General features: G+C 32.4%; 1 protein-coding gene across 7 annotated transcripts; it reads left to right on the top strand.

Moving 5' to 3' along the window:
• The first annotated feature begins 5,970 nt into the window (after nucleotides 1-5,970).
• LOC143232389 (lysosome-associated membrane glycoprotein 1-like) lies at nucleotides 5,971-27,700 on the top strand. 7 transcript variants are annotated; one of them, XM_076467758.1, is made up of 7 exons: nucleotides 6,018-6,041; nucleotides 6,541-6,612; nucleotides 17,709-17,795; nucleotides 19,871-20,112; nucleotides 20,871-21,084; nucleotides 22,057-22,234; nucleotides 26,181-27,700. In XM_076467758.1, the coding sequence occupies exons 3-7, from the start codon at nucleotides 17,735-17,737 to the stop codon at nucleotides 26,191-26,193; spliced, it is 708 nt and encodes a 235-aa protein (XP_076323873.1). In that variant the 5' UTR covers nucleotides 6,018-6,041; nucleotides 6,541-6,612; nucleotides 17,709-17,734; the 3' UTR covers nucleotides 26,194-27,700. The 7 variants fall into 7 exon arrangements, with proteins under 7 accessions (XP_076323874.1, XP_076323871.1, XP_076323873.1 ...); XM_076467757.1 differs by having other exon boundaries at nucleotides 6,031-6,059; XM_076467759.1 differs by lacking the exon at nucleotides 6,541-6,612 and having other exon boundaries at nucleotides 5,971-6,041.
• The last annotated feature ends 58 nt before the right edge of the window (nucleotides 27,701-27,758 follow it).

Consider the following 27,758-nt stretch of genomic DNA (forward strand, 5'->3'; position numbering starts at 1 on the left):
GAGACCTATCATACCTAATATCGGATGTTATAACCATACATTATCAAATTTTGTGAGCAATAGTTTGAGAAATTTATACGTAATGAATATACTATGAAAGACAATTTGAGATTGTTGAAATCAAAGAATCAAATTTTGATCATGATTTGGTAATAATTGCTAACGTTGATGTAGAATCACTGTTTACTAATATATCATTGGATTGTACCCCTACTTACTTAAGTACACTTCATTAATTTAATCCAGACAAGATATAATGCATTTTGTGCCATGCAACGTGGTTCTAGTAGCGCTGTATGAAAAAAACTGTTTATGTTCTCAAAGGAGGCAGTAGTAACTCAGGCATCCATTCATCCATAAAACAAGAGATGAAGTCCCACTGTTGCTTTGTAACTATCAATTACTAGCTATTCAGTTGGACACTGGAATGGTTGTAAGCATGGTACGCAAGATGGAAACAATCAATACCAGGATTAGCATCAGTAGCACCAAGGTCAAAGATAATTATGAGGCTACTGACACACTTAAAGTTAATGGTTGACCATTGTGCTAATAATTTAGACCCAATAGAATAAAAGCTACTTAATTGCTTGTAAGAGAATTAGCTGAAGTATTTGTAGAACTAGATAACCAATTGGGTCGAACAAGAATGACTAGGCACAACAAACACGTAGGTAATGCATGTTCAATAAATAAACTATTGTATCAACTTCCCTGGAGCACGAGGAAGGTCGTGTATACTAAAATATAATAAATGCTTCATTGTAGGATAGAGTGCTTCGAAATCTCTAGTAATTGTGAGGAAGAAGGAAGGTATGCCAGACGTTGTGTAAATGCGATGGATCACGTTGATGTCTTTCCTTTGCTGTGAAAACATGGAAGTCTGTATACTTTAGGAATTTCAAATTGGTTCAAAACTCTAACATCCTTATACTGGTAAATTGAGTTGAATGATTAAAATAGGACTAGGACTCATTTTAATTCTAGAAATTATATATAGGAATTCTTAGGAATAATGTCTGTATAATGCACAAATTAATTTTAACCAGCTGACGGAGTTATAATTAAGGGACTACCATGGAATAGATGTCAGTCTATGTTGATGATATCGTAGTGTTTGACCACACCTTTGAGTCTGCATGTATGAAACTAAAGATAGCACTACATCATATGGATATGTCAGTCTTGAAAAATAAACCAGGGAAACGATTGTTCATGTGAATGAAAGTAGAGTTTTTCTGTCACATTGTGGAGAGAGATGGGATCTTGACAGACTCGACTAAGATAACAATATAAAGATACTGATGAAGCAAGAAGTTTTCAGTTTCTTTGGTATCACATCCTGCTATCAATGATTTGTGACAAACGTCTCAAAAATGGTATCACAATTGTTGGCTCTCAAAAATGTAGAACCACATTTTGGACAGAGCAAGTAATGTTGTCAGGTATTCTAATCGTTAAAGCTTGATTTGATGAATACTCCAGTCTGACCTATCCATATTAAGACTGTAAGTTTCTATTGGACACTGATATTAGCAATAGCAGAACTGGATCAGTGTTATCACATTATAGAATGGAGTAGAATGGCTAATTACATACGCTATTCGTACATTCGTGGCTCCTAAATGCATATTTTGTTCAACAAAGAAAAAACTTCTGAGAGTGGTGATCTTTGTAAAACACTACTGCCACTACTCGTATAGTAGGAAATTCATCATTTTGGTTGGCATGCTTCAACGAAGTGTGTATTAAACTTTAAACTCTGGATGATATGATAAGATTTTGAATAAAACGTTGCAAGAATAATGGCTTTGTCATAGTTATCATCCAGGCCCTCAAAACTGAAACGTAAATGGACTATCCCACCACATTTTGAGACCTTGTCCATTTATATAATTTCGTGGTCCCAAACACTTTATTGAAACTGAAATGATATTTTTTAGTTATGGTGAACGTAAATCATTTGGTAGAAGACTTCACTAGCAGATAGATGATGAAGTTAACACATTAGGAATTAAGAGACGAGTAACTGAAGTAAACCAGTACCAGCAGAGAACTTTAAAATGGATGCACATGATATGTGGCAAATTGTATAAGCAATTACAGGTACAATAAGGTATGCTGTATCATTTCTATCAGTCATCATGGTATGGTGTCTGATACTGTTGCAGCTAGTAGTAGTCATTAAATCTCTGCAGCAATAAATAGACTATGCACAACACAAAGAGTAGAGTGTTCCAGTTGTAACTCGTACTTTCGAGACACATTAACACACATGAATCTATTACAAAAAACTTATTGCAATAAATATAATTGAGAAATAATTGACTTTCATTCTTTTTCTTATTATTTTTATTAAATAATTTGCTCCCTAGTGTCTGCGGAGTTACAAAAATAAAAATCAAGTTTCCATATCGATGATGGGCAGAGCACAGGCATTCCGTTGTGTAGCTTTGTGCTTAACTTCAAACAAACAAAAATTAAATAAATTTATTTTCTTTTAAAGTTCAATAGTTTTATCATTCTTTGTGATTATCCTTCTTCTGAAGTTGTAACAGGTTTGATTTTAATGTTTGATATGAGTAGAACTTAGTTTCATTTATTTATCAGATAGGTCCGGTAGGGTCAGGTGGCTAAAGCACTTGACTCGTAGTCTGAAGGTCGCGGGTTCGAGTCCCCGTCACACCAAACGCGCTCACCCTTTCAGCTATAGGGGCGTTATAATGTGACGGTCAATCCCACTATTTGTTGGTAAAAGAGTAGCCCAAGAGTTGGCGGTGGGTGGTGATGACTCGCTGCCTTCCCTCTAGTCTTTATATTATATGTATTTTTTAAATATTTAACTTTTATGTGTTTGTCTATACATATATAGAGATATGCGCATCTAATTTTGTCAGATTTTCCTGTGTAAAGTATAAATTTATATTGAAAGAAGTGTATTTTGTTCTGTCAAAACCTTTATTTCTTGTTTAACCAATAGTGTTTCAGTTTTTGAAGTTACCATGTTGCTAAATGGTTTGCTTTACTATTTAAATAAAATGCAATTTAAGGATTATCTCTTGGAATAAGCATAATTCATTCTAAAAGAGCTTGTGACATCTGTGTGAAATGTATGTCGTCGTAGGAATATAGTAAACTCAATGTTTCCTTGGCTATGTCGTGTTATGAGTTTACTAAAGATTATTGGTTTTAAATTTTAATCTTAATTGTCAGTTTATGGGCAAGCCTGAAACAGAGAAGAATTGAAAGTGTGAAATGTAGGCTAAACATGTGAATTTTGCCTGATTGTTTATATGTATATGAAATTTAAACATCATTTCATTCGTCTAGTTTCTGTACTTTGTGTGGTCCGCAAAGCCATTGAGTTGGTTTGTTTCTTCAATTTCACGCAAAGTCGCACGAGGGATATTTGCGCTAGCCGTTCATAATTTAGTAGTATTAGATGAAAAGGAAGGGAGCTAGTCGTCACTACCCCCCGCAACTCTTTTACCAATTAATAATAGTTATCTGTATGTTTCCGGACAGTGATAAAAATTGGGTTCGATTCCCCAACATGAAAAGAGTGCAGATAGTCTATTGTTGTAGCTTTCCTCCGATGTGACAGCGGTAAGTCTTCCGATTCTCCTCGATGGACACAGCGAATAGACTGATGTGGCTTTGCTACAATAAAGCATACTCGTACTACAAAACTAACACCAAAGGCGATGCTTATTAATGTGCATTTTATATAACTTCACATATGCACTGTAAATCTTATAATAGTATTAGTTTTCGACATACAAGACTGTTAATATATTGTACTGCACAAACGTTTTTGATGAAATTCGCTGAATTTTACAAATCAACATGACAACAGTAGTAAAACTAGAATCCGGCAAAAAGCATATTGTCTGACGGGTAATAACCAAGTAACTTCACTATAAACATAAAATAAATGTATAAAACATACAAAAGGCCAATTATCTAGTACGCCTGTACAGCTTGGCCAAATGTCTTCAAACCATACGTGACAGAACAGCAAAAAGTACAAAATATACACCAGCTAAAAGCATACAAAATTCCACGTTCAAAAACATTATGTTTATCCACGGTTATTCAAAAACTCCGATATTGCCTGATAAGCTTCTAAATAACGCACTTCAAAACCACAAGAAAAACATAGGTAAAAAAATGAATTGATGATAAATTTGTATTCCCAAGACTTTAATTAAAATAAAGTACAAAACAACCTTTCGGCCTTCTTAGGTCATCATCAAATTAATTATCAATTTAAAAAGTTACATCGTACATGAAAATCTAGTCCTATGAACCTCTTTCAGCTGAATATTATTAATAAAGAGCATTAATAGGCTACATAGTGCTAGGCAAACCGATTATTAGATGCAGGCATAGCTTTAAAAGGATATTTATATGAAAATATCACATAATTAGGCCCGGCATGGCCAAACGTGTTAAGGCGTGTGACTCGTAATCTGAGGGTCGCGGGTTCACATCCCCGTCGTGCCAAATATGCTCGCCCTTTTAGTCGTGGGGACGTTATAATGTTACGATCAATCCCACTATTCGTTGGTAAAAGAGTAGCCCAAGAGTTGGCGGTGAGTGGTGATGACTAGCTGCCTTCCCTCAAGTCTTACACTGCTAAATTAGGGACGGCTAGCACAGATAGCCCTCGAGTAGTTTTGTTCGAAAATTAGAAAAAAACAAAAACAAAATCACAGAATTATGTGTGTGTGTGTGTGTACGTACACAATGTGCAACTGTATAGTAGGTGCTGAAATGAAAGTGCAATCTTACAGTAATGAACCATGGTAAAAGTATACGAGGTGATATTATTCCATGAAATGGACTTGGCCTGAAAAACGTATATTAAACTAAAATTGCCCCCCGCTATTACAGCGGTATGTTTCCAGATTTACAACGCTAAAGTCAGGGGTTCGATTCCCCTCGGTGGGCTGAGAAATTGTCCTCCTGGTTGGGGGTTGTGCAGTAGGCTAACAACCTACTCACTTAAAAACCAGTTTGTTCAAGAAACGGCAGCGTATGCGGCGCTATGTTCCTTACGGAATTTAGTGGATTAATTATTTATTACTATTATTAAACTAAAACTATTACGGATATTTCTCAATATATTAATATATCGTGAGTAATGCAACAAACTAAGGGGATGTCACCTAACAATCAGTGAAAGAAACAAACAAAAAACACACACAAATTAATAGAGTATACAGCAACTATCCGCTAGGGATGAAGAGGCCTGCAAAACGCATGGCCTCCCAAGTCACTGATGAGAAAATAAAAAAAAAACGGTATTATGGCATACTCAAATATATATATATATATGTATACGAACTGCAGCAAAACAACCTATTCAAAATTATTTGGTTTCGCAAAAAAGTAAGTTTGGTTTTAGAGCCTTCACAACTGTATATCTTATTTGATGCCTGCAATGAACTATAATATGCAATAGATGATTTAAAATAAACATCCATCAAGCTACATCTCTGTCAAATTTAGCGATAAAAGTATCACTGCTTGTCATTTACTGTTTTCTTTAGATGTGGGAAATATTCGTATTTAAACATTTCTGTATCAGTTTCAGGTGGGTTCTAGTACACGATTCCAGAATTTCTAGGCACCCTGTATAATTTGTAACACATTGTATGATCCTACCTTGAGGTTAATTATTTATAAGATGTAAAGTAATTACTGCATGTATCGAATTTAAACCTACATTTAAACTTGCATCTGTTAAGTAATCGTAATGGATGTTGCGGCAGAGAGTATAACTATTCAAATAGATATCTTATTACAATCTAATTTGAAAATAGGCTACTTTTATTTTAAAAAGAAATTAGCATTATCTAAGATATTAATTTATTCAGTCATTCTCTTAGATTAATCAAATAAAAACTTATTTACTAATTTCGTCAAACGTTTTATATTTTGTAGAAATTACTCTTCTTATGGGGAGAAATTAAGTGAATGTAAAAGCAGCACGTGACGACAGCTTTCATATCTACGGATAGAAACGCGGACAATTGGTAAGTGGTTAATGCAGTGTAAGTGAGGTTTGGGTATTTGTTTACGTTGTTCATTATACTACAACTATTTAATGCAAATTATATTAAGGTTTGATTTTATGACCAAACTTTTAGGATAAATTACGTTTTTGTTGTTGTAAATTCACGTTATATTTATATTTGAAGAACTGATCAAATAATCAATTTAAATTTTTTATTAGTAGTGCTAATAGTACTCGGTACCTTGCAACAACAATTTGAGGTTTTAAGCTAAGTATCATATCGAAACTATTTCGGACGTTTTTCTTAACGCAACGATTAGCATACACTGTTAATTTAATATTGTAAAGTTGAAATGTTAAGAGTAGTTGATGGTATCAGAACTAGCAAAGTGGCATAAGTAATTTTGAAATTTAAAAGTGAAATTTATAGAGCTTTTAGAAAACATTTTAAAGAGGGGATCGTTAGATTTTACAGTTTTAAGAAATTCCTGAGGGTCAAAATTTCTTTGTTATCCCAGATATTAAAGAGGAGCTTTTAAGAGAAGGCTAGGAAGATTACAACTTGCAGGCCTGTACTGCAGACTCCAGTGGTAAACAAACATATTGTCATTGTTACATACAAGTTTACACTAAGGAAACAATTTTGGAGAAGAATCTTCAAACCTGAAATTTAATGAAGATCTTTATGCTGTTTAATTAAAAATGAGGATCTGTGCTGTAAAGATTTTTTTCTTTTACCTTTAGTAGATTACAAAGAATGGTGATTGTTGCAGTTTTTTGTTTTGTTTTTAAATATGCTATTAGTAGATGGTGAATAAGGTGTATAGAACTTGTGCAGCAGTTTAAATTTTTTTCCAAATTAGGTGATCAGGCTAAGGTATTAGGAAAGATTACTTAAGATCAGAAGCAGGATAGATTATATGAAAGGATTATTGGTGCTATGAATGATGTTTAATGCATATAAATAAACATTGTAACTCTTAATGTATGTGCCTGATGACAATGAGGTGCATTAGTTTTAATAGAAATATTTAATGTATTTCCTTTATTGTCATAAGTATTATAAGTATGTACAATTGATACATGTGTATACTTGGCATATATTTGTGTGTGAAGGAATGACCCACGTGTTAACGAGGTAAATGGTATTATCATTCTGGTCTTCGTATTCTTGGATTTTATATTTAAGTATAGGAATGTATTTGGATTACTGATGTTAAATTTTGATGTCTGTTTATAGAAATTATATTGAAAGAGTGAAATAGTTTACCAGTAAACAACTAGATCAGTATACCATTTGGAAAAAGAATAATTGAGTTATGTAGGCTTGGAATACTTTTCTTTGAAAAGTATCAGAACTAGTGGTTACATACTTTATATATTTTTCAATTTGTGACCACAGTAAAATTTTAGGAAAATGAAATATCCTTAACTAATAAGATGTTGGTCTGCATCTTACTTTCAATATTTTAAACTGACCTGTTTTTGAAATTTGTCAGAAGAACTTGTAACTATTCCAAGCTACTATTGTGCAGTATTTTGGTCATGTTTTGTATTAGTAATTTTACTATATTTTAGAATAGATGAGACAAAACTTTAAATTTGTCAAGATCACTCTTTTTCATTCTTTTGAACTCTTGCATCAACAAATCAAGTTAAATAGTATAATGCTAAGGGACAACAAGGGAACTTTTAGATCATTTAGGCCATCCAATCCACCAAGTTTAAACTAAGTATAAACTAAAAGCAACTTTTATCATACAAAAAATATATATATATATTTATCAAGTTTTCCTTTAAACTCTTAAATGTATCTACAACATCTGAAGGCATTCTGTTCCAAAGGCCAACCAGCTCATTAGAAAACTAAAGCTGTCTTGGATAAAGTTGACTTCTACCCTGCTAAAATTTGTCCCCTTATCTTATTATTTTTACTATTTAAAAAAAGAAAAGCATTAACATTATCAAGTCCCTTACTGATCTTCTACATCTCAATCAGATCCCTTCTGAGTCTTCTTTCTTCAAGAAAAAATAAGTTCAGATCTTAAATTATCCATATGATAACTTTGATAATGTATCATTCTGGTTAACCCTTTCCTGAACCATTTCAAAGTGTCCTTTCTAAAATAAGCAACCAAAGACTGAACTTACTACTCCAAATGTCTCTTAATCAATGACTCATACAAGGAAATTATAACTATTTGCATTCAGCACTTCTGTAGATGAAAACTAAAATCCTTGTTGTCCTAGTACTGGTAGCAGAATATTGGTTAGATGACTTTTCTAAAGGCTGATCAAATAGAATATCAAAATCTTTGCATTTCTTACATAACTCTGCTGAGGTTATTCCCAACAAAAGTATACTCATAATTCTAGTTTAGATACTTCCTTCCCATGCATTACCTTGCATTATTATAATCAAAACCCATCTGCCATTTATATGCCAAGCTCTCAAAATGATCTACATCCTTTTCTAAAGCAGCAGCATCCTTTTCACAGCCATCAATGCCTAAAACCTTTAATGCCATTGGCAAGTTTAAATAATTTGTTGACCATTCCTTCATGTATATCAGTATTTTTCAAACTAAGGTGTGAGAATCATGTCAAATTTCATAAAAATATGTGAAAACTAAAATTGCTGATTATAATATAATTTGTAAAATCAAATGTATATAAATTCAGGCATTTGATTTTTTACAGTCTTTTTCTCAAACAAAAAACATTGGTACACATGGATCCATGAAAAAAAATTGAAATGCAATAGGGGTTCATGGTATACTGATGTTCAAGAATTGCTAATCTAAGTCACTGAAGTAAGCAGTGTTTGAAATAAGACTTCCAGACTAGATTGTCCAGAAGATGTATTTAATAGGTGTTGAACATAATTACTAGCAGCACCATTTCAATTTTTGTTGTTTTTTCTCCTTATTCCAGTAAGGATTACTAGTTTTCACAACTTAATTTTGTAGGACTGCCCTTTATCTTCTCTAAATTTTCCATCACTTTAGAAAGTTTAGTTTAAACCTCAACATTCAGTCAAACACACAACTAGCTTCAGAAGTTGAATTCTGTTTTTCAGTAATAACTATCTTTAACACTGCTTATATTAGGAACCATTTTGATTACCTCTTCTTTGCATTCTTACCAGTATCCTTTATTAGAATAGTTACAAAATGGTAGCTTTCAAGTTTTCATACTCTAAGAACATCACCTTATAGTTATGACATCTTTTAAATTCTGCTCATAATCATGGTTGCAATTTCCTGTATTCTTCTATCAACCTCTGTTTTTAAGGTAAGATATCACAAGAGCTCTACACCAACATTAGGCCTTTTGATGTGGATTCCTGTACACGGTGAGGGAACCTCCCAGAGAAGGTTCTGTACTTTCAGTTTACTTCTTCTGGGATCTAAACATCAGCCTGCATGTTTGCCATGCATGGTGACCTGTGAAGGGGAGGAGAGGATCCTGATGGTTGAGGTGTCCAACTCCAAAACACCACTTTTGCCTTGAATTCCTGTAGACAGGCAGTCTTGGGATGGGCCCCCTCAAGATCAGTTGGCTAGTCCATTTGGGCTAGGGTCAACTGAGTGCTAGCATAGGATGTCCTCAACAGGTGTAGTGGACATTGCCTGATACTAGTGTTAGGGTATAGTGCTCATGAAACCCTGGCATCACTGCAGTGACCTTTTAGTATGGATACCCCTCAAATAAAAAGAAACAAACAAATAAACAATGACAGCATAGAGAAAAATCCGATTACTGAAAAACGACAACGCATTGATGACTCTGTACGGTCAAACTCACAACTTGAATCTGTCTTGTGATTTTTATACATTCTTTAACTGAAAACCCCTTAGGGCAGATATCTCCATTTTTTATTCAGAAGGGTTTAGAAGGGCTTGCTGGCTTACCTAAATCGGTAAAAAATACTTACAGTCTGGGGATATTTTAGTGGAAACAGTTTCATCACAACTTTCCAAACTCCTCTTGAAGTCGAAGGCTATTGGGGATATACCCATTGAGGTTACTCCTCATTCTACATTGAATTCTTCCAGAGGAGTTATAGTTGAGAGGGATTTTGAGGCCATTCCAGGGTCAGAGATCATCGCAGGTTTCATCAGCCAAGGTGTTACAGCTGTGCATAGAAATTTTACTCATAGAGACAGGATTATAGAGCCAACAAATGTTCTAATATTAACATTTACAACATCACGTTCTCCTACAACAATCAAGGAAAGATATCTGAATTGTAAGGTATAGTCTTATATTCCTAACTCTGTTAGATGGTTTCATTGTTAATAGTTTGGTCATTTGAAAACATCTTACATGGTTCCTTGACATGTGCCCATTGTGCTGGTAAAGACCATGATGCTTTTGAATGCCAACTAGAACTGCATTGTATTAACTGTAATGGTCCACATCCTTCCTATTTTACTTCTTGCCATAAATGAGTGGAAGAGAAGTACAACTACTCAAAACAGTTCATAATATTACTTTCCCAGAGGCTCGGAAATTACTATTCCCAATTCCATCTCGGACATATGCTACTGTAATCCATTCCACTACTTCAGTAGGAGTCCACACGAACCTTTCCATGCCTCCTACTGAATTCTTAACAATGCAAGTTAATCTAGTATCTTCCAAAATCAACAAATTTAATGAATCAGTATCTACCTCTATCTCTGTCTACCAGTCATTGCCCAACCTCACCTTGGTCAAACCCAGGTGTTTCCATGGCGTCTTCCTCTTTTGCCACCCCAAAAATTAAACACATCCATTCACATCCTCAATCACTGGAATGTATGTCTCCAAACTCTGATCTGCCTACTCGATCCAGAGCACTAGAGAGTAACCAACCCACATCCAGTAAAGAAAAAAAGTGTGGTCTCAAGCAGAAGGTCTCCATGCCATATTTTCCTCCAAAATAAATAAAAATGGCCATGCTATTCCAATGGAACTGGGTTTTCAGTCAGATGTGAATGACATCAAGGATTTGATTGACTTTTATCATCCCAAATGTTTTTCTCTATAGGAAACATTTTTAAAACCTACTAATACAGTCAAAATTTGACAATGCTCCTTATACTGAAATGACAGGTCATGTGTAGGACAAGGACATGGGGGAGTAGCACTGCTGATTGATCAAAATGTGCACACCTGGTTCTTGTCATTGAATACGCCCTTGGAGGCTGTAGTCATCCGTGTCTCCTTGGGTCATACCATCACTGTTTGCTCTCTGTACCTTATCCCTGGAAAAAAATTATCATTCCTCAGACCTTGCTACCTTCATTGAGTAACTGCCAACCCCCTTTTTAATTTTGGGTGACCTTAATGGCCATAATCCCCTCTGGGATAGTTAAAGTATTGATGTGAGGGGTCGTGCTATAGGTTGTATGCTCCTGAATCACAACCTGTCTCTCTTCAATATTGGCTCTTACACTTATTTTCATGCACCCAATCAGTCATTTACTGCTCCAGATCTTTCTGTCTGCTCCCCTTCACTTTTTACTTGCTTTTTTTGGGAGGTTGACATCAATCCATGGGGTAATGCCTCAGTGGAAGTTGGACCAGGCCAACTGGCCCTCTTTCACTGCTGTCTTGGAGCTTAATCCTGCCATCTTATGTAAATCATTGATAGATGATTGTGTAGCAACAGTAACTAACTGTATTGTCCAAGCAGCTGATCAGTGCATCCCCAAATCCTTGACATCTTTCCTACGGCATCCCTGCCCTTGGTGGAATTCTATTTGTTCTATATCACGAAAAGCTCAGAAACGTGCTTTGGATAAATTTCATAGATATCCCACACTTACAAAACTGCACTGCATTTCAGCAAGCTCATGCACAGGCTCAGTAAGCTAGATGTCAAAGCCAGAAGGAATGTTGGATTAAATATACCCCCAGCATTTTTTCAACCACCAGTTCAAAAGTCATATGGGACAAGGTCCAGAAGGTGAGTGGATGGTATACTTCTGCTCCCTCTCTTAATATTCAATGGCCAAGTTGCTGATGCTCAGAACATTGCCAATACATTTAGTAAATGTTTTTCTCATGTATCTAGCTCTTCAAACTCATCCCCTTCCCTCTTAGCTATTGAAACACAAGTTGAACATCTGCCTCTTTCCTTTTTGATTGATCATCCCTATGACTGCAATCAGCCTCTTACACTGGTGGAACTCAAACTTGTGCTTCATTGGTCTGACAATATGTCAGTTGGACCTGATGATATACATCATAAGATGCTACACTACCTTTCTCCTGGCTGTCTTTAACTGGATAAAGCAGGAGAATGTCTTTCCTGATTCTTGGTGCCAAGCTATTGTACTACCTATTCTTAAATCTAGGAAGGATCCAAAGATTCCTTCAAATTACCATTCCATTGATTTGAGTTGTCTCAATAATACCTTAGAGAGGATGATTAATGCTCGTCTTGTTTGGTTCCTTGAATCAACAACCTTCTCTCACCCACTCAGTGTGGGTTCTGAAGACAACACTCCACAATAGACCACTTAATTTGCCTTATAAAACGTAAGTCAGAGAAGCCTTTTTGAAGTGACAACATCTTGTTTCTACTTTTTTGATTTAGAGAAAGCTTATGATACAACATGGAGATATGGCATCTTGCAGGAGCTTCACTCAGGATAAGTGGCAATTTGCCACTTTTTATTGAGCATTCTTTAATGAAATGTCAATTCCAGGTCAATTTGGGCTTAATGCTTTCCCTGTTTTTTTTTCCACAGGAACTTGGAGTCCCTCAGGGATGTCCTGAGTGTCACACTTTTCATTATAAAGATTAATGCCATCAGTGGACAGCTACCCCCTACAGTTGCAAATGGTCTTTTCATTGATGACTTTCACATCTCAAGCCAGTCATCAAATATGAGGTTTATTGAGCAGCAGCTATAAACTGCTATCAATCATGTACTGAAGTGGACCACAGCAAATGGTTTTCAACTTTCTCTTCCTAAAACTGTTTGTATACATTTCTGCTGCCAGTGAGGTATTCATCCAGATCCAAAACTTCGTATTGATGATGATGTACTTCCTGTCGTCCCTGAGGCAAAGGTCTTAGGTCTTATATTTTACTGTAAATGAAACCTTATTTCCCATATCAAGCAACTTCATGTCAAATGTATAAGAGTACTAAACATTCTCTGTGTCCTCTCTTCCACCTGTCGGGGAGTGGATCGATACTCCATGCTTAAAATTTATCAAGCCCTTATCAGATCCAAATTTGACTATGGTTTATGGTTCTGCCAGAACCTCAGCACTGAAAATGCTGGATCCTGTCCACCATCAGGGGCTTTGGCTTTGCACTGGAGCCTTTCATACTTCTCCAGTCCAAAGTTTGTATGTGGAGTCCTATGAACCCCCTCTGTATATTTACCATTTGCAACTGTCTCTTATGAATGCTTCCAAATTCTGATCTTTACCACAGCATCCTACTTGGGGTTGTGTTTTCCATCTTCAGTGGGCCACATTTTTCTATAATAGAAAATCTGCCATTGTTCCTGTTGGCCTTTGTATTTGGGCACAATCGGAAAAATTGGATATATATTTGAATAACATAGCAGTACCAACAGTTCAGCCTCTTCCACCATGGCTAATTAGTATCCCCAGTTGTGACCTATTTATGAGTCATCTGAGGAAGGCTGGTACTCCTGATTATAAATATAGCTCTTTATATGCTGAACATCTGTCAAAAGATCCATCCATTTCCACATATACAGCTGATTCAAAATCAGGTGACTCTGTAGGTTCTGCCATGATTTGTTACAGTTCAGTTGTAGCACACAGAATCCTCTCTACAGTCTGTGTTCACTGCCAAATTGTATGCCATTTCTCTTACCCTGAATCATATTGAAGCTATGCAATATATGAATTGTACAATCTATACTGATTCACATAGCTGTCTATTGGCCCTGACTTTATTCCATGTTGGTTACCATTCTATTCTTATCATTATCTCTCTCTACCATCAATCTCTGTCCAGTTTATTTGGATACCAGGTCATGTTGGTATTCATGGAAATGAGCTAGCTGACAGAGCAGTAAAGTCCATCTGCTCTGGCTCTATCACCACCATCCCTGTTCCATACATGGACTATGGTCCAGTTATCAAAACTTGACTATACACCAGTTGTCAGTTGACTTGGAGTGAGCAATGAAATAATAAGCTTTTTCAAGTCAAGCCTTTAGCTCTTTGGCCATCTTGTTTCTGTAAAGATGAAAGGGAGGAAGTTATTTTGGCTAGGCTATTCATTGGTCACAATTTTTTAACTTGCCACTTCCTTTTATGTGGTACTGATGCACCAATGTGTGGTCTGTGTGGCACTCAGGTCACAATCATACATATTTAAATATCATGCTGTCGTTACAATCAAGAACGATGACGCCATTTTAAACATATTTTTAGGGTGGGTTTGCCCTTGACATTAGCCAATGATACTGGCTGCTTCACTCATGTTTTTACATTTTTTAGAGCCATTGTTCTTTTTAATTTAATTTAAGGTTTTTATTGGACTATACAATGTTTTAGCGTGATTTATTTTACACAATTTTATTTTGACCTGAACCCAGGACTGGAAAGGCCAACTTCATGTGACTGACAGCAAGTTTGGACTTAATGCTTCAGTCTTCTTGGCAGGTTTTAATTTTGCATATTTTTACCCTCATTTCCATATACCATTATAGTTTACTACATCTTGTTTGACACAGATAGCCTAGTTGCTTTGTGCCAATAAACATGAAATACCTACCTACTCCAACCATTGGGAGTTTTCTCTTCTTTCAGTGGTTTTATGCATGCTTAAACAGTATTATTTCTATTCAAAAATTTATTAGCCCTCTGCATTCCTTTTGTTAATAAAAGGAAAGCCAACTTCACTGAGAACAACTAAGTTTTCTGGAATAGTTTAGAATTTTAATGCAGGTTTTTGTTAATATAGTACCTAAAATGTTGATTTGGGTTGTACTTATTAAATGGTTTTGATTCTATTACCATTTATTAAATAGTATTTTATCTACATCTATATCTCTAAATGTACCACATTCTGTAATAATTATATCATAAATAATTTTGTGAAATATACAATATATATAGGAAAGCAACAATATGAACATCTTTGGAAGATTTGTAAAAAATATGGGCATGTTTTTTGTATAGTAAACATTAATTGTACACTGACTTTTCTAATTGCCTGTGATTGTTCCTTACAGTAGTCAGTTTTTTAAATTGTTCACATCTTTTTCTATTTTAGTGGTGACAAAGTGATATAATTTCTGTTTTTTTATATTGGGCTTTATATTATAGCAAAATTTAACTACAAGTTCTATTTTGAAGTTCCTATAATCTTGGTTGTTTTTGTTGTTTCTTGATATTCTGCTTGTGAATATTTAATTCATAAATAATTAAATTTTATAATTTTATCCACATTTTAGAATTTATTCTTAATCTGATTTTCTCTATGTAACATATTATGTTTCACCTATTCTTATAGTATGGCATTTGGTATCTTATTCTTGCTTAAGATGTAATACAACCTCAAACTGTTTTGCATGTGTATCTTGTACTAAAAGTAAGACACTGAGGAAGGAGGCATAAAAGACAAACAATGGAAATATCAACCATTCATTAAAAAAAAGAAAAATTTACACCAGCATACATTCACATAGCAGTGTTTTAACCATGAACAAACCTCATCCAACTATTTAGAAAGTACCACACCCAAAACAAAAAAACACTGATAAGTTTGTAGAAATGAAAGCATTGAATGCATGGTCAGGGATACTCTATTCAAGTAATTGGAAAAAATTTTTGATGTTTTAGTAGAAGCTGAATTCAATAATCTGAATAGGGTATGTAAAATTTGGTTACTAATATAAGCTCCATTAGAGAGGAGTATCCTAGGGTATGTTCTTTACAAAATACATCAATTAATTAGTCTTGATATTTACTTTGTTGTAAATACAGGTGTGAATGTTATCTCAAAATAGGAAAGTACAAGTGAAAAGTGATTTCATTGTATTTGTAGCTGGTTGAGAAACTGCTTCTGAAATGGTATAACTAAACCTTAATGGTTGAACTGGGTATCATATAACTAGTGGAATAAGAAAAGTTTGAGATATATGCTCTGTGTAAGTGAGTCAAGGTTTAAATGGTTTAAATACAATCAAATTGTTTTATGGCAGTGTGGATAATACTTTTATACTTAATGAACAACAGGTACAGTGAAGTATTATGGAGATAAGTACATGTTTAGGTCTGCATCTTTTGCCATTCTCTGAGGAACTTGTTAGGTAGGAATTCATCTTTCAGTAATACATTGATCCTAGTTTTTGAAGTGAATGTCAGAAAATGTTATCTTCATGGTATAGAGGCTGGTGGATCATTTGCAGCCATGGCTGGGTCTGCTTAAAGGCACTATGAACATTCTTGAGGCTGTATGAACTTGTGTAAAACCTGGGAAGGTTGATAAAGGGGTGATAAAATGTCTGAATTATGGGTAGTAATAAAGGACATTCATAACAATTTTCTTTCTTGATTAAATGTATGACAGCTTAAACACAAGATGAAACATGTATAAAATGCTGGTTTATTCTAGAACTTTTTCTTTCACATTTCTTGGTGTTTCGTACCATTTATATGTTCATCTGTGTTCTATTTTTGTTCATTACCTCTATATGTAGATTGTTTGTGTATTTCTGTAATTACCTCCAACTCTTCATTGCAAATACATGTTTTTAACTTTGTTTAAGTTGTAATGGACTTTTTGGCCTTTACATTTTTCTTTGTTTCAGGTAGTTTTCTCAATGTTTATGATTGTAAATTTGCTGAGTTTTTACTACCTTTATGAAGGTACCATTGTTTTAGTTATTGATGTGATAAATGAAAAATTGTTTATATTTTGTGAAACTTAAGTTTTACTGTCAACATTTTTTGTAAAAGTAGTGTACAAGTCAGAACATTTCTGTGAAGATACTCTTTCATTGCTCCCAGTAAGCTTTTGGTGTAATGAGTACTTTAGCCCCTGTAATAATCTGCAATGGTGAAGATGAAAATAAGGCTGAATGCATCCATATTTTAAGCTATTAATGACTTTTTTTCAGTTTAATACCTGCCTTTTTTTTCACCTGTTGTTAGCAAGTGTTTGCTCATTTTCATGTGATTAAATGTGGTTGATTGTTAATCAGCCAAGGCAGTTAAAGCATACATTTAAAACAGTAAATGCTTTGACATCAATTGATAAAACAAGACTGGTTTAATTTCCATTTCAAGAGTAACCTCAAACTGCACAAGTTGCCACTGCATAATGTGTGTAACTTGATCAGTTTGTGTAGATACTTTCCCATGTTTTTTTACCAATATTTTTTCCTTTTAACTTTCAAAGTGAATGTGTGAACTTGTGTAAAACCTTGGAAGGAATGTCTGCCAAATGATTATAATATTTCGTGTTCACCATTTTTATTTGACCTCTTTTTTCATGTAAAAAAAAATGTATATTTAGTATCTGGTAATGGTACAAATGTTAGGCATGGTTTTAAAACCTGTAATAATGTGTCAATGTTTTGTATTTTGTCCTTTATTTGCCTGTCAGTGAAATGGTAAGTGCTCTTGATTTATTAGCTATATTAATTAAATTGATTAGGTGAATTTCATAGTATTGATTGAATTTCTTTTTCAGTCTTTCACAAGAAAGCTTTAACAAATATGAAGCTAGAATTTTTATTTGGAATATTCTTGACATTCTTGCTAAACAGTTTTATAGGAGGTAGGTGCTTTATTTGTACATGGTACTGTTTTGTTTCTAACATAGTAAATAATGATGAAATGCAGCTTTTATCATGAAAAAGCTTATGTGTAGTGATACTGGAAGTGATTCTTTTTTTTAAAGATGCATGTACAGATCTATTCCCACATTTCAGCTAGGATTTTGAGATGAAAAATTTGAATTGGTAATAGATGCCAGGTGTTTGTTATTTTTTATATTTACCATCTGTATTCTTGATTTAGTTAGGTATTGTGAAATAGAATTAAAACCATAGCATTAGGCCATTTACATAAACCCCTGGGCTTGTATTGCACAATTTTCCTTTTAGTGGAGGCCTAGCATGGCCAGATGGTTAAGGCACTTGACTCGTAATCTGAGGGTTACAGGTTCAAACCCCATCATACTAAACATGCTCACCCTTTCAGCTGTGGGGCCATTATAATGTGACAGTCAATCCAACTATTCATTGATAAGAGTAGGCCAAGAGTTGGCAGTGGGTGGTAATGACTAGCTGCCTTCCCTCTAGTCTTACACTGTTAAATTAGTGATGGCTATCACAGGTAACCCTTGAGTAGCTTTGTGTAAAATTCAAAACAAACAACCTTTTAATGGGAAAAAATTACCTTGCATTGTTTGCCTGGATTGATTAGTAAAAGTAGCTTATGCTAGGAAAACCTCTTCTTACATTAAGTGGATCACTGTTGCCTATATCAAGTTAACTTTACCAATCATTTCTTTTATTGTTTTGTTTAACTATTTCTTACAAGGCAATATTTTTACGTCATTTTGAAGAGATTAATAAAAAAACATGGATTGTTTACTCTCAATGCTAAAGATTTTTTTTAACTATAGAAATAGTGGATTTGATTGTTATAGTTGATTTGAATTTTCTGAATTGTTAAATTTTAAACATAAAATTTACTACAACAAGCTTAGAGAATTTGATGAAATTCTCCAGGTGGTTCAGCTCATTAAATTTCAGAGCATATAATGTAAAGTTTCAAGGTTTTCATCTCAACTACAAACACAAAAAAATAGTCCATTATTTATAGCCTTGCACTACAATAAATGTCTAAAATATAATAAAAATAAAATGTGGTCTTGTAAAAATACATCTAACATAATGTACTAGAAATTACTTTTTGAAAATTAATCTTTAGGTATTGTTTTACTAATGTCTTATGTCATTTCAAAAGTGTAATTTATTCTATACATATCAGTGGTCCATTGTAATAGTTGCAGCTTTTTGAAAGTGTCTGCTTTTGACAATGTATTTAATGGAACACCAAACATTTGTTATATTTCCTTTGTCTCTATAGATTAAGTTGCGAGTCCTTTTGACATTGTGTTTTTATAACTAAGGCAAAGCAGTATTTCTCAAAATAAAAGGTTACATTTATAATTGTTGTTATTTTTGGTAACATTTATGCCAAAAGATGTATTGGACTTGCAATTTATCAGAAAATGGCTTAGTATTCTTAGCATAATTCAGTTAAATACATCCAAGATTAATTGCAGTAATGTAATCAGTTTTTATGAATGGAATCTCTCAAAAGTATGTGAACTTATTTTGTTGTTTGTAACTGAATAGACTTGGATTACTTGTCTGAACGTAAATGTGGATGTATAAATTAAAGAACATAAGGCACTGCCTTCTGTACTGTTATCTCAATTGGGAGCTAATAAGGGTGATCAAATGTACACTGGTAAAATGTACTTATCCTTTTAGCTATTCAAGAAATGATAAAAAATTGAGATTTTTATGATCTTGTATCAGGTAGGTAGTTGTAGCTGTAATTTAATGACTTTGCATTAGTATGAGAAATAAGTAGGTAGTCTTAACTGAGGTTTTAATTTTTCCACTTGTAGGTTTTTTGTGGGGCTGTTGTTTTTCCTTTCATGCTAAGACTATCCTTTGATTACCTTTTCTGGCTTTGGTTTTCTGACATATTTGTAAATATTAACAATGGAGCTGAACAGGTCAAATTTTTGTGAGTTTTATACAGGAAACACAAATTATGGCTTGCACTAGGATTTGCTACAGAAAGTTTAATTTTTTATTTAACATTCTTCAGTTCACAGCGAAGAAGAACCAATTGTCTCACTTTATTCTGTATTGAGTCCTAATGAAACAACAACAACAATAGATACAACCACTACGATTCTTCCTCCTACAACTGACTCTCCATTAACAACTACTACAGTAGAACCTGCTTCATTTGAAAATTGGAATGTTACCAATGATAATGGAACAGTGTGTATTTTGCTGAAAATGTTGGCACATTTTGAGATTCAGTACATGAAAATGGATAATACAGTATGTAATATTATTTTCATTTTGTTATTTCTCTCTGTATGTGTGTGTGGTTAGTTTGCTACAAGAGGTGAACATTTAAAGATACTGGACAGACGAAAAGAAATACCTTTTCAAAAAATTAATTTGTACAATAAAGTATTAAACTACTGTCTCAAATAATACATATTAAATAAACTCATTTGAAGTTAACTTTCATCATACATTTCACTTTTGAAACTTTCAATTTTTCCAAAGAAAACTTGAAATATCTTTGTATTAAAATTTATTACTAATGTAGTCCTGTTTAAAAAAAACATTAACATAAAGGTGTATAATGTTGAATATTATACCCAGTGTAAATTTAAACTTGCAATCTATTGCTTTTAATGTTTGGAGGAACTATTTGATCATGTTAAGTCTCAAAGTTAATAAAGGGGTATAGTGGTAGAAGACTTAGAAAACTATATATAAATTACAGATAAATGTAAGATAACTGTTTATTAAATGTGTTAAAGTATCATGTACACGTGAAATAGTTCTAATAGACTAAAAGTTACATTTATAGAACTTGGATGAAAGAGGGAGATGAGATAGCCAATCAAAACACATTGAAAATTTCATTTTCTTTTTAGTCATTGATTTGTGTGTTAACTGTTAAACAAAAGTAGTTTCTGTAAATACAATCATACAGCTTCCTGGTTTTTAATATTTTCAAAATATTAACTTTTTTGTTCAAGTACTCTGTGTCAGTTAAATTGTTTTTTTGTGGTTTTTTCCAGACTGGAACAGGATATCTAAACATTCCAAATACTGCAGTTGTGGGTGACTCAAGTTCATGTGGTTACAAGAATGAAACTCAGCTCATTACACTTGACTTTAGTACAAATTCTGTAGAAATGTTTTTCAAACAGAAGAATGGTTACACTTGGATGTCAGAAGTAAGCTTGACATATACACTTGATGAAAAGAATTTCCCATCTGCCAAGGAACCTGGTTTGTTATTTACTGCATATATTTATTTTTTTATTTCATGGTCATTTAATTAATATGCTTTGAAAATATTAAGTGAGGAAGAACAGTGCTGGTTATAAATTGCAATTACAAAAACTCACTTATGTATCAGAGTGATTTGTGATTAACTTTGTATTATTATTATTATTATTATTACTAATAACTACAAGTTGCCCTTGGATTTTGTTCTTAAAAATAAAAAAAAGACTATCCTTTTGCAACAAAAAAAGAAAGTCTTGTCTTTTAGAGAATTTTCCCAATTTATTTTAAGAACAGATTTTTAAAATTCTTGCATTAGTCTTCCAGTTTAACATGTTAAAATCTAAATTTGTATTTCTGTAAGAACTTTTTTCTGTGTAAAGAATTTATCAATGTTCTCAAGGTGGTTATTCTAAATATTCTAAACTTGGTTGTACACATTTTTTTAAAATTGTAACATGTAATAATGTGAATAATTTTTAGTTATAAATAAACAATGTGAAAACATGCTTTTATAAAGTTATTTATTAATTGTATAGTTTTGTTTAGAAATAAGTAATAGGGTGTTAAAATTATCTTGATAGAAGTCTTGCATCTTCAAAACTTTCTTGTGAACTGAAATCTACTTTCAATATTTACAATGAGATTGACAAATCTTATCAATTAACAACCATGTTGCAAGATGACAGAATTTAATGTATTTAATATATAAGGATGTATGTTTTTTAATATATAACCTTAAGTCCAACAGTTTAACAAATATGACACTGCTATTGAGCATTTTACTACAACTTAGAAGTAACTAATTAATTAATTAGTATTTGGGTTTCTGTTGCAAAGTAAAGACTATTTGTTATACAAGTGTTAAGTTTTTGTTTATTTTCTATAATGATCTGAACTTTTAAAAACTGGTAATGCAGACCATGTAACTACATATTTTAAGCTTGTAATAAACTACCTTCTTTGCTAAATTAGGTAAAAAGGAAAAAGCAGTAGCCTCTGGTATCAACAGATTTAAGACACCTACTGCAAGGTCATACTTGTGTAAATCAGAAGATGATATTAATCTTTTGGAAAATGGCAAAGTAGTAATGAAAGTTTCTGACTTACAATTGCAAGTGTTCAAATACAAACGACACAACATTTGCTTCAGGTAATAATGTTTAATATTAATATATATTTTGCTACTGCTTACTCACAAAGTATATATGACAGAATTTAGGTAAAACACTAAAATTATAAATTTTCCTTATTTTTATGTAAAATCTCTCATAAATGATACTTTTTGTCAAGTTAATTTAATGACATTAGAGCTTGGTACTGATATCCAGGTTGATATGGGAAGGTTAAATGATGCATACTTAATTTCACATCAATTACATTTTGAGATTCTTCCATACCTAAAAATAACTTGAGGGTGCAAATATGTAGTTACTGTACACAATACTTTGAAAAACTTAACCATATGCCTATCAGGTTCCATAAATTTGTAGGACCTAATGCTGCTATTGTTATATTTAATTCCAAAAATGTTTGAAATTTAGCAAGAACTGAAAAGTATGTAGTTTCAGTTTTGAAAAAAAATCTATATAATAAAAATTTGTTATCTAATGTGGTAATTTGCTTGTGGACTAAATGTAGTTCACCTACAAAATGATTTGAAGTATAAAAATACTGTTTAATATCTCAATTTTTATATTTTATTTGCATATTCTCTCTTAGTTGCTAAAGTAACATAAGGTTTTAGATGTAAATGTTTATATTGTACTTTTCATTTTTTCTAATATTTTGGTAACTAGCTATTATCATTAATGTACAATGAAATGTTTAAAATTATGAAATGTTTATATCTTTCATCTCTGCAAAATCTTCAAATATCTTCTTTGGGTCATACATTTGATTTCAAGTTTTTTACATTTTCACTTAGTTTATTTTTAATGTTTTATTTTCCTTTTCAATTCTTTCTTTTATTTATGCCAAAATGTAAACTAGTGCCTGGAAGCCATAAAAAGCTACAATCAGAAAAGATTCTTTTTTTTCCTGCAAAATCTTTGCACTTATCTATTTTCATAAGCCTTCAGCAGGAAAGTGACAAGTAGAAAACTTGATCATTAAACCTGTTGAAATATGAATTTTAAACATAAATAACACAATTAACTAAATTATAAAAGTAAAACTGTCAAACTAATATGTATAATAAGGCAATTTAAAAGTCAAGTGGTGGATACCTTGATCTCAACAATGGATTTAGCAACATTTTGCTTGTTATTTGAAAAATAATTTACCACTTGCATTTCTTTCTAGTCTGGAGAAAGTCAACAATAAATCTGAAGCTCATTTATAGAAGCTAATCTAGAAAGTTGTAGATCTATTTAAACAAAATGTGGTAACATAGCTTTTGGTTGTTTCTGTAGTTGTCAGTTGTTACTACTGAAAGTTGTCTTGCATTTCTGAACTTAGTTTTTGTCTACTTGTTCATAGACTTCTGGATAGACAGCCTGACTAAAGGATTAATCTGTATATAATTTCTGCATAGTTGAAGTTGTCTTATTCAGATTGCAGATAATTTGACTGGCTGATATATAACTATTTTCTGTCATTGTCCATTCAGACATGCATACCATGAATTAACCTTTGCTAATGATATCTATTAACAGGGAAGTGTTAACTACATTTCCAAATTTACTACATGTTTCTACATGAAATGTAGCAAGTTTTTAGTGAAATGTACACAAAATCAGATTTTATAAAATCATGTACTGTAAAGTTATGTGAATTGATGACACCTTTGTTATTCAGATTCTGACTCTATATAACATGATATTCATGTGAGGACTGAAAATTCTTTTGTCTGTCACATGGTTTGCATGTTGTACCTGCATAACCTCTAGAACTTCTAAAATATATATCTATAGAGTATACCCCTGTATATTGTATTTTGTACTTTCCCTCCTTTACTGTGTACCATTGCTGTTATCAACTGTGTAAGATAAAATAAGTAGTTGACATCAAATATATAATACTATTTTTAATGGAATTGTGTAAAAGGTAATGACAGGCACACTTTGAAACATTCCCATCTGTGCACATAGGATTAAAACACTACTAATTGTTTCTAAGTTTCTTCAAGGGTGCTAGATGTGACCCTCAGCTTGTAGCTGTTACCAGTCTAGACTGTCTTTTATTTGTCTATGGTTGTTGGTGACCACTTGTGTTGACCTTTTGAGACTACTGAACAAACTACTAATTAGGGCTTTTACATATGTTTACTTCCATGTGGTTGATAAGCTGTCAGAGGCAATATTATACCCAATGAGAACTCTGTACAGATGTTTCTTTGCCTGTTTTTTGTACATAAAATGGCATTGAGATTTAATATAATTAATTATTTCCATTAAAATTCCTTTCCCCCCCACATCAATTTCCCTGACTTCACCTTTCTCACTTACATTTTTATTTAACCTTTTGTGATGAGCTCAGTATAGTATACACAAGTTCATCTATGCATTAAGTATTTGGACTATAACTTTTGATACAGCATGTGTATCTTCACAAAATTTAAGACTTAATAATGATTACAAATATTTTATACACAATTGTTTAAGGAATCATTTTTAATAGATTTCTTTTGAGAAGATAGTCTGTTTTGTTACTAGTTTGAGTGTAAAGTGATTTCATGTTATGATTTTTAAAAAAATATTCATCCCAAAAATCTAAAAAACCTCCTAAATACATTTCAAACATTTGTTTTCAGTAAGACTTTTTGTTATTTTCTATACTTTAACTGTATGGTGTCTGTTGCTTGACCAGCTTTGTAACTATCATAAATTAGGAAATATAATTTGTTTTGTTTTTTTGTGCTATAATATGAAAATACAAATTTAGTCTTAAGTAGCTTAAGTCTTGTAATGCTTGGTTGTTGTTAAACACAAGTTGCTAAGCCTTTCAAAATTTTGTACATTGAGAATATCACTTTTTTTTTTTTTAAGGCTTTGTATATACAGTTGAATAAACAAAAATTCATAAATAACTATACTGATATCATAAATTCCATTATAATTTATTAAGATGTATTTAAACTCTAAAAAATATGAAACTTCAGATTAAAGAAATAACCTACCTACCTTGAAATCTTGGTTTGAAAGAACATGGTAGTCTTTTTACAGATTGAAATTGTTGAGAAAACCATTCTGGTGACATGCCAAACTAGCAATTGGTTATTTATATGTCATATATTTTAGTAAGTGTACACAAGCCACATCTCAGCATAAATAAGATTCAAGATTCTTATTTCGTGTTCTAACTTGTCAGTATTAGTAATTTGTACAAAACTATAGATGTAGTATTTTGACATCAGAAACATCTAATTTCAGTACTGCATTCAACATACCTCATGACACAATAAAATCTATATTTAGGTGTGTTCTTATATTATTTAATTTTAAATTAAGAAATTAACTTGTATATAAAATATTAAATTTGAAATATCTACAGTTTGATTCAAAAATTGGCATAAATTCATAAAAATAGCTCAATAAATTTTAAATGGAAGTCAACAAATGCAATGATATGGCCTTTGACCTGTCACAAAAGGATTAATTTTTAATTTTATTCTTTACTAGATGAAGCAGTTTTTTTTCATTGTATAACTATCTTTTCCTTAAAGCCACTACTGTAAAGTTCACACTTTTACATAACATGTTTCAAAATTGTTAAAATATAAAAACCAATCACTATGTAGGTTACCTTGTATGCAAAAACGTTATTTTTCTTTCTTTACATAAAAGAAAACTAAAAATAATTTTATTTTGATAGAAGATTATAACTCAGTTTTTAGAGCACCATTTCAGTAATTACTTTCATCGTATACAGCTCCTTATATTTAAAAAAAATATTTACTAATAGGATAAGCTTTTGATTTATGAATATATGTAGTATTAGTGGAATGCACAATGAAAGCTTCACAATTTCCTTTTATGAGTTTTTTTTTTTAAGATTTTGAATGTATAAAACATTTAAATATTTGCAGAAACTTATCCAAATTTTCTTATTTTTAGTTTTAAGATGCGAGTAAATAAGTGTAATAATTCTTTTTGTAGAATACCACTGTAAAACTGATGACAAAGTCAGTGACATTGTACCAATTGCTGTTGGATGTGCTCTTGCTGGTCTTGTTCTGATCGTTCTTATCGCCTACTTAGTGGGTCGTCGTCGTAGTCGCCAAAAAGGTTATCAATCAGTGTAAGCTGTATTGGATATTTATTATCCACAGACTAGGATTCTACAAAGGAGCTGTTGCTGTGTAATTCACGCCCTATTCCTTTCCTTCATAGGATGACTCTTTTTTGCTATTCTTTACCTTCTTTGAAATGTAATGCATTTGCTATATTTTTTTTTGTTAACATGAACGTGTTTTAGAAATTCATGTTGGGTTTACATTATGGTGAAATTTGTTTCATGTAACCATCTATCTTTATTGAAGATTTAAGAAACTGTTTAAACAGTTTTGCTATAGTAACTGAAAATAACAAACTTAGGTTAATATTTAAGTGCCAAGTTTGTTTTGTTTTGTAAATTCAGAAACTAATCTTGATTTCTTTTAATGGTCTGTAGCTGTATTTAAATATTAATTTCTTGGATCTGATATACTCTTTTATTAGGATAAGCTTGTTTGTTTCAGATCTCCCTGACACTGACAAAGAGAAGTAAAGTCATTGGAGTTTAATATCATTGCTTAAAAGTGTTGTAACTGAGAAATCTGTTTTTAATATTTTAATTGAAGAAAATACTACATATATTAGTTGTAAAGATTGTTTTTATATAATTTTACCTTTGCTTATTAAATATTGTTTAATTTTTTTCCATTAATTGTTGAAAAGAAAATCTTTACATCAAACATTTGTTTTAATTCAGTAGGTACAGGTTGTGAACAGACTCAGTTCACACATATTCATTTTGTAAAATGTTTTTAACACAGTTTCATATTTTACTGTAAATCCTTTGCCTGACTGACAGCTAAATAGCTCGAGAATGCCTACTTTTGGAAATGCAATTTCACCTTCCTGTAATACTACGTTAAACTTGTTACAATGTGCAGCTCCAGTCTGAAATTGACACAGAACTGGTTACTTTCTCAGTGATGTAATACACAGTAATTTAAATTTAAACCAAGACATTTGTCCCATAGTTTAATGTGTATAATTGTACAAAATATTGTGTGGATTAAAAAATATCCAGTTCTTTTAGTACAGTTATGGTAAATCATCATACACTATTGCTCAGCAGCTTTAAAGGGGTATATCAGCACTGTGCTGTAGTTTGAAGTCCACATTGCTATACTACTTACTCTTCAGATGTTCCATGTTTGTGTAATTAGCATTTGGAAAGAGATCCTTTTTAATTTGTTCAAGAAGGAGAACAACCTAAAATTGGGTGGTTAGTTTAGTTTATGCTGGAAAAAAACAAAAAAAACCTGCTCCTAAGAAAAATTGTAGATGTTAAAACATACATGATTACAACAGAACAAGATTTTATAAGGTAGGAATTTAATCTGTACTGTGTGGCTTAGTAGTCTGTTATCTGCATTATACATTTGAAATAAAAACTTTTTAACATGGTTTGATCTGTTGTTTTACTCAATCACTTCTATATTTTATTTCATAACCAACAACACTTTT

This window comes from Tachypleus tridentatus, chromosome 11, assembly GCF_004210375.1.
Source record: "Tachypleus tridentatus isolate NWPU-2018 chromosome 11, ASM421037v1, whole genome shotgun sequence".
NCBI lineage: Eukaryota > Metazoa > Arthropoda > Merostomata > Xiphosura > Limulidae > Tachypleus > Tachypleus tridentatus.

Excerpts from the sequence above, each read along its gene's own strand:
- LOC143232389 (XM_076467755.1), top strand. The coding sequence starts at position 15,785 with ATGAAAGCATTGAATGCATGGTCAGGGATACTCTATTCAA. Across the intron at positions 15,825-17,708 it reads GTCAGGGATACTCTATTCAA|TCTTTCACAAGAAAGCTTTA; the intron begins GTAATTGGAAAA and ends TTTCTTTTTCAG. Across the intron at positions 20,113-20,870 it reads ACATGAAAATGGATAATACA|ACTGGAACAGGATATCTAAA; the intron begins GTATGTAATATT and ends GGTTTTTTCCAG.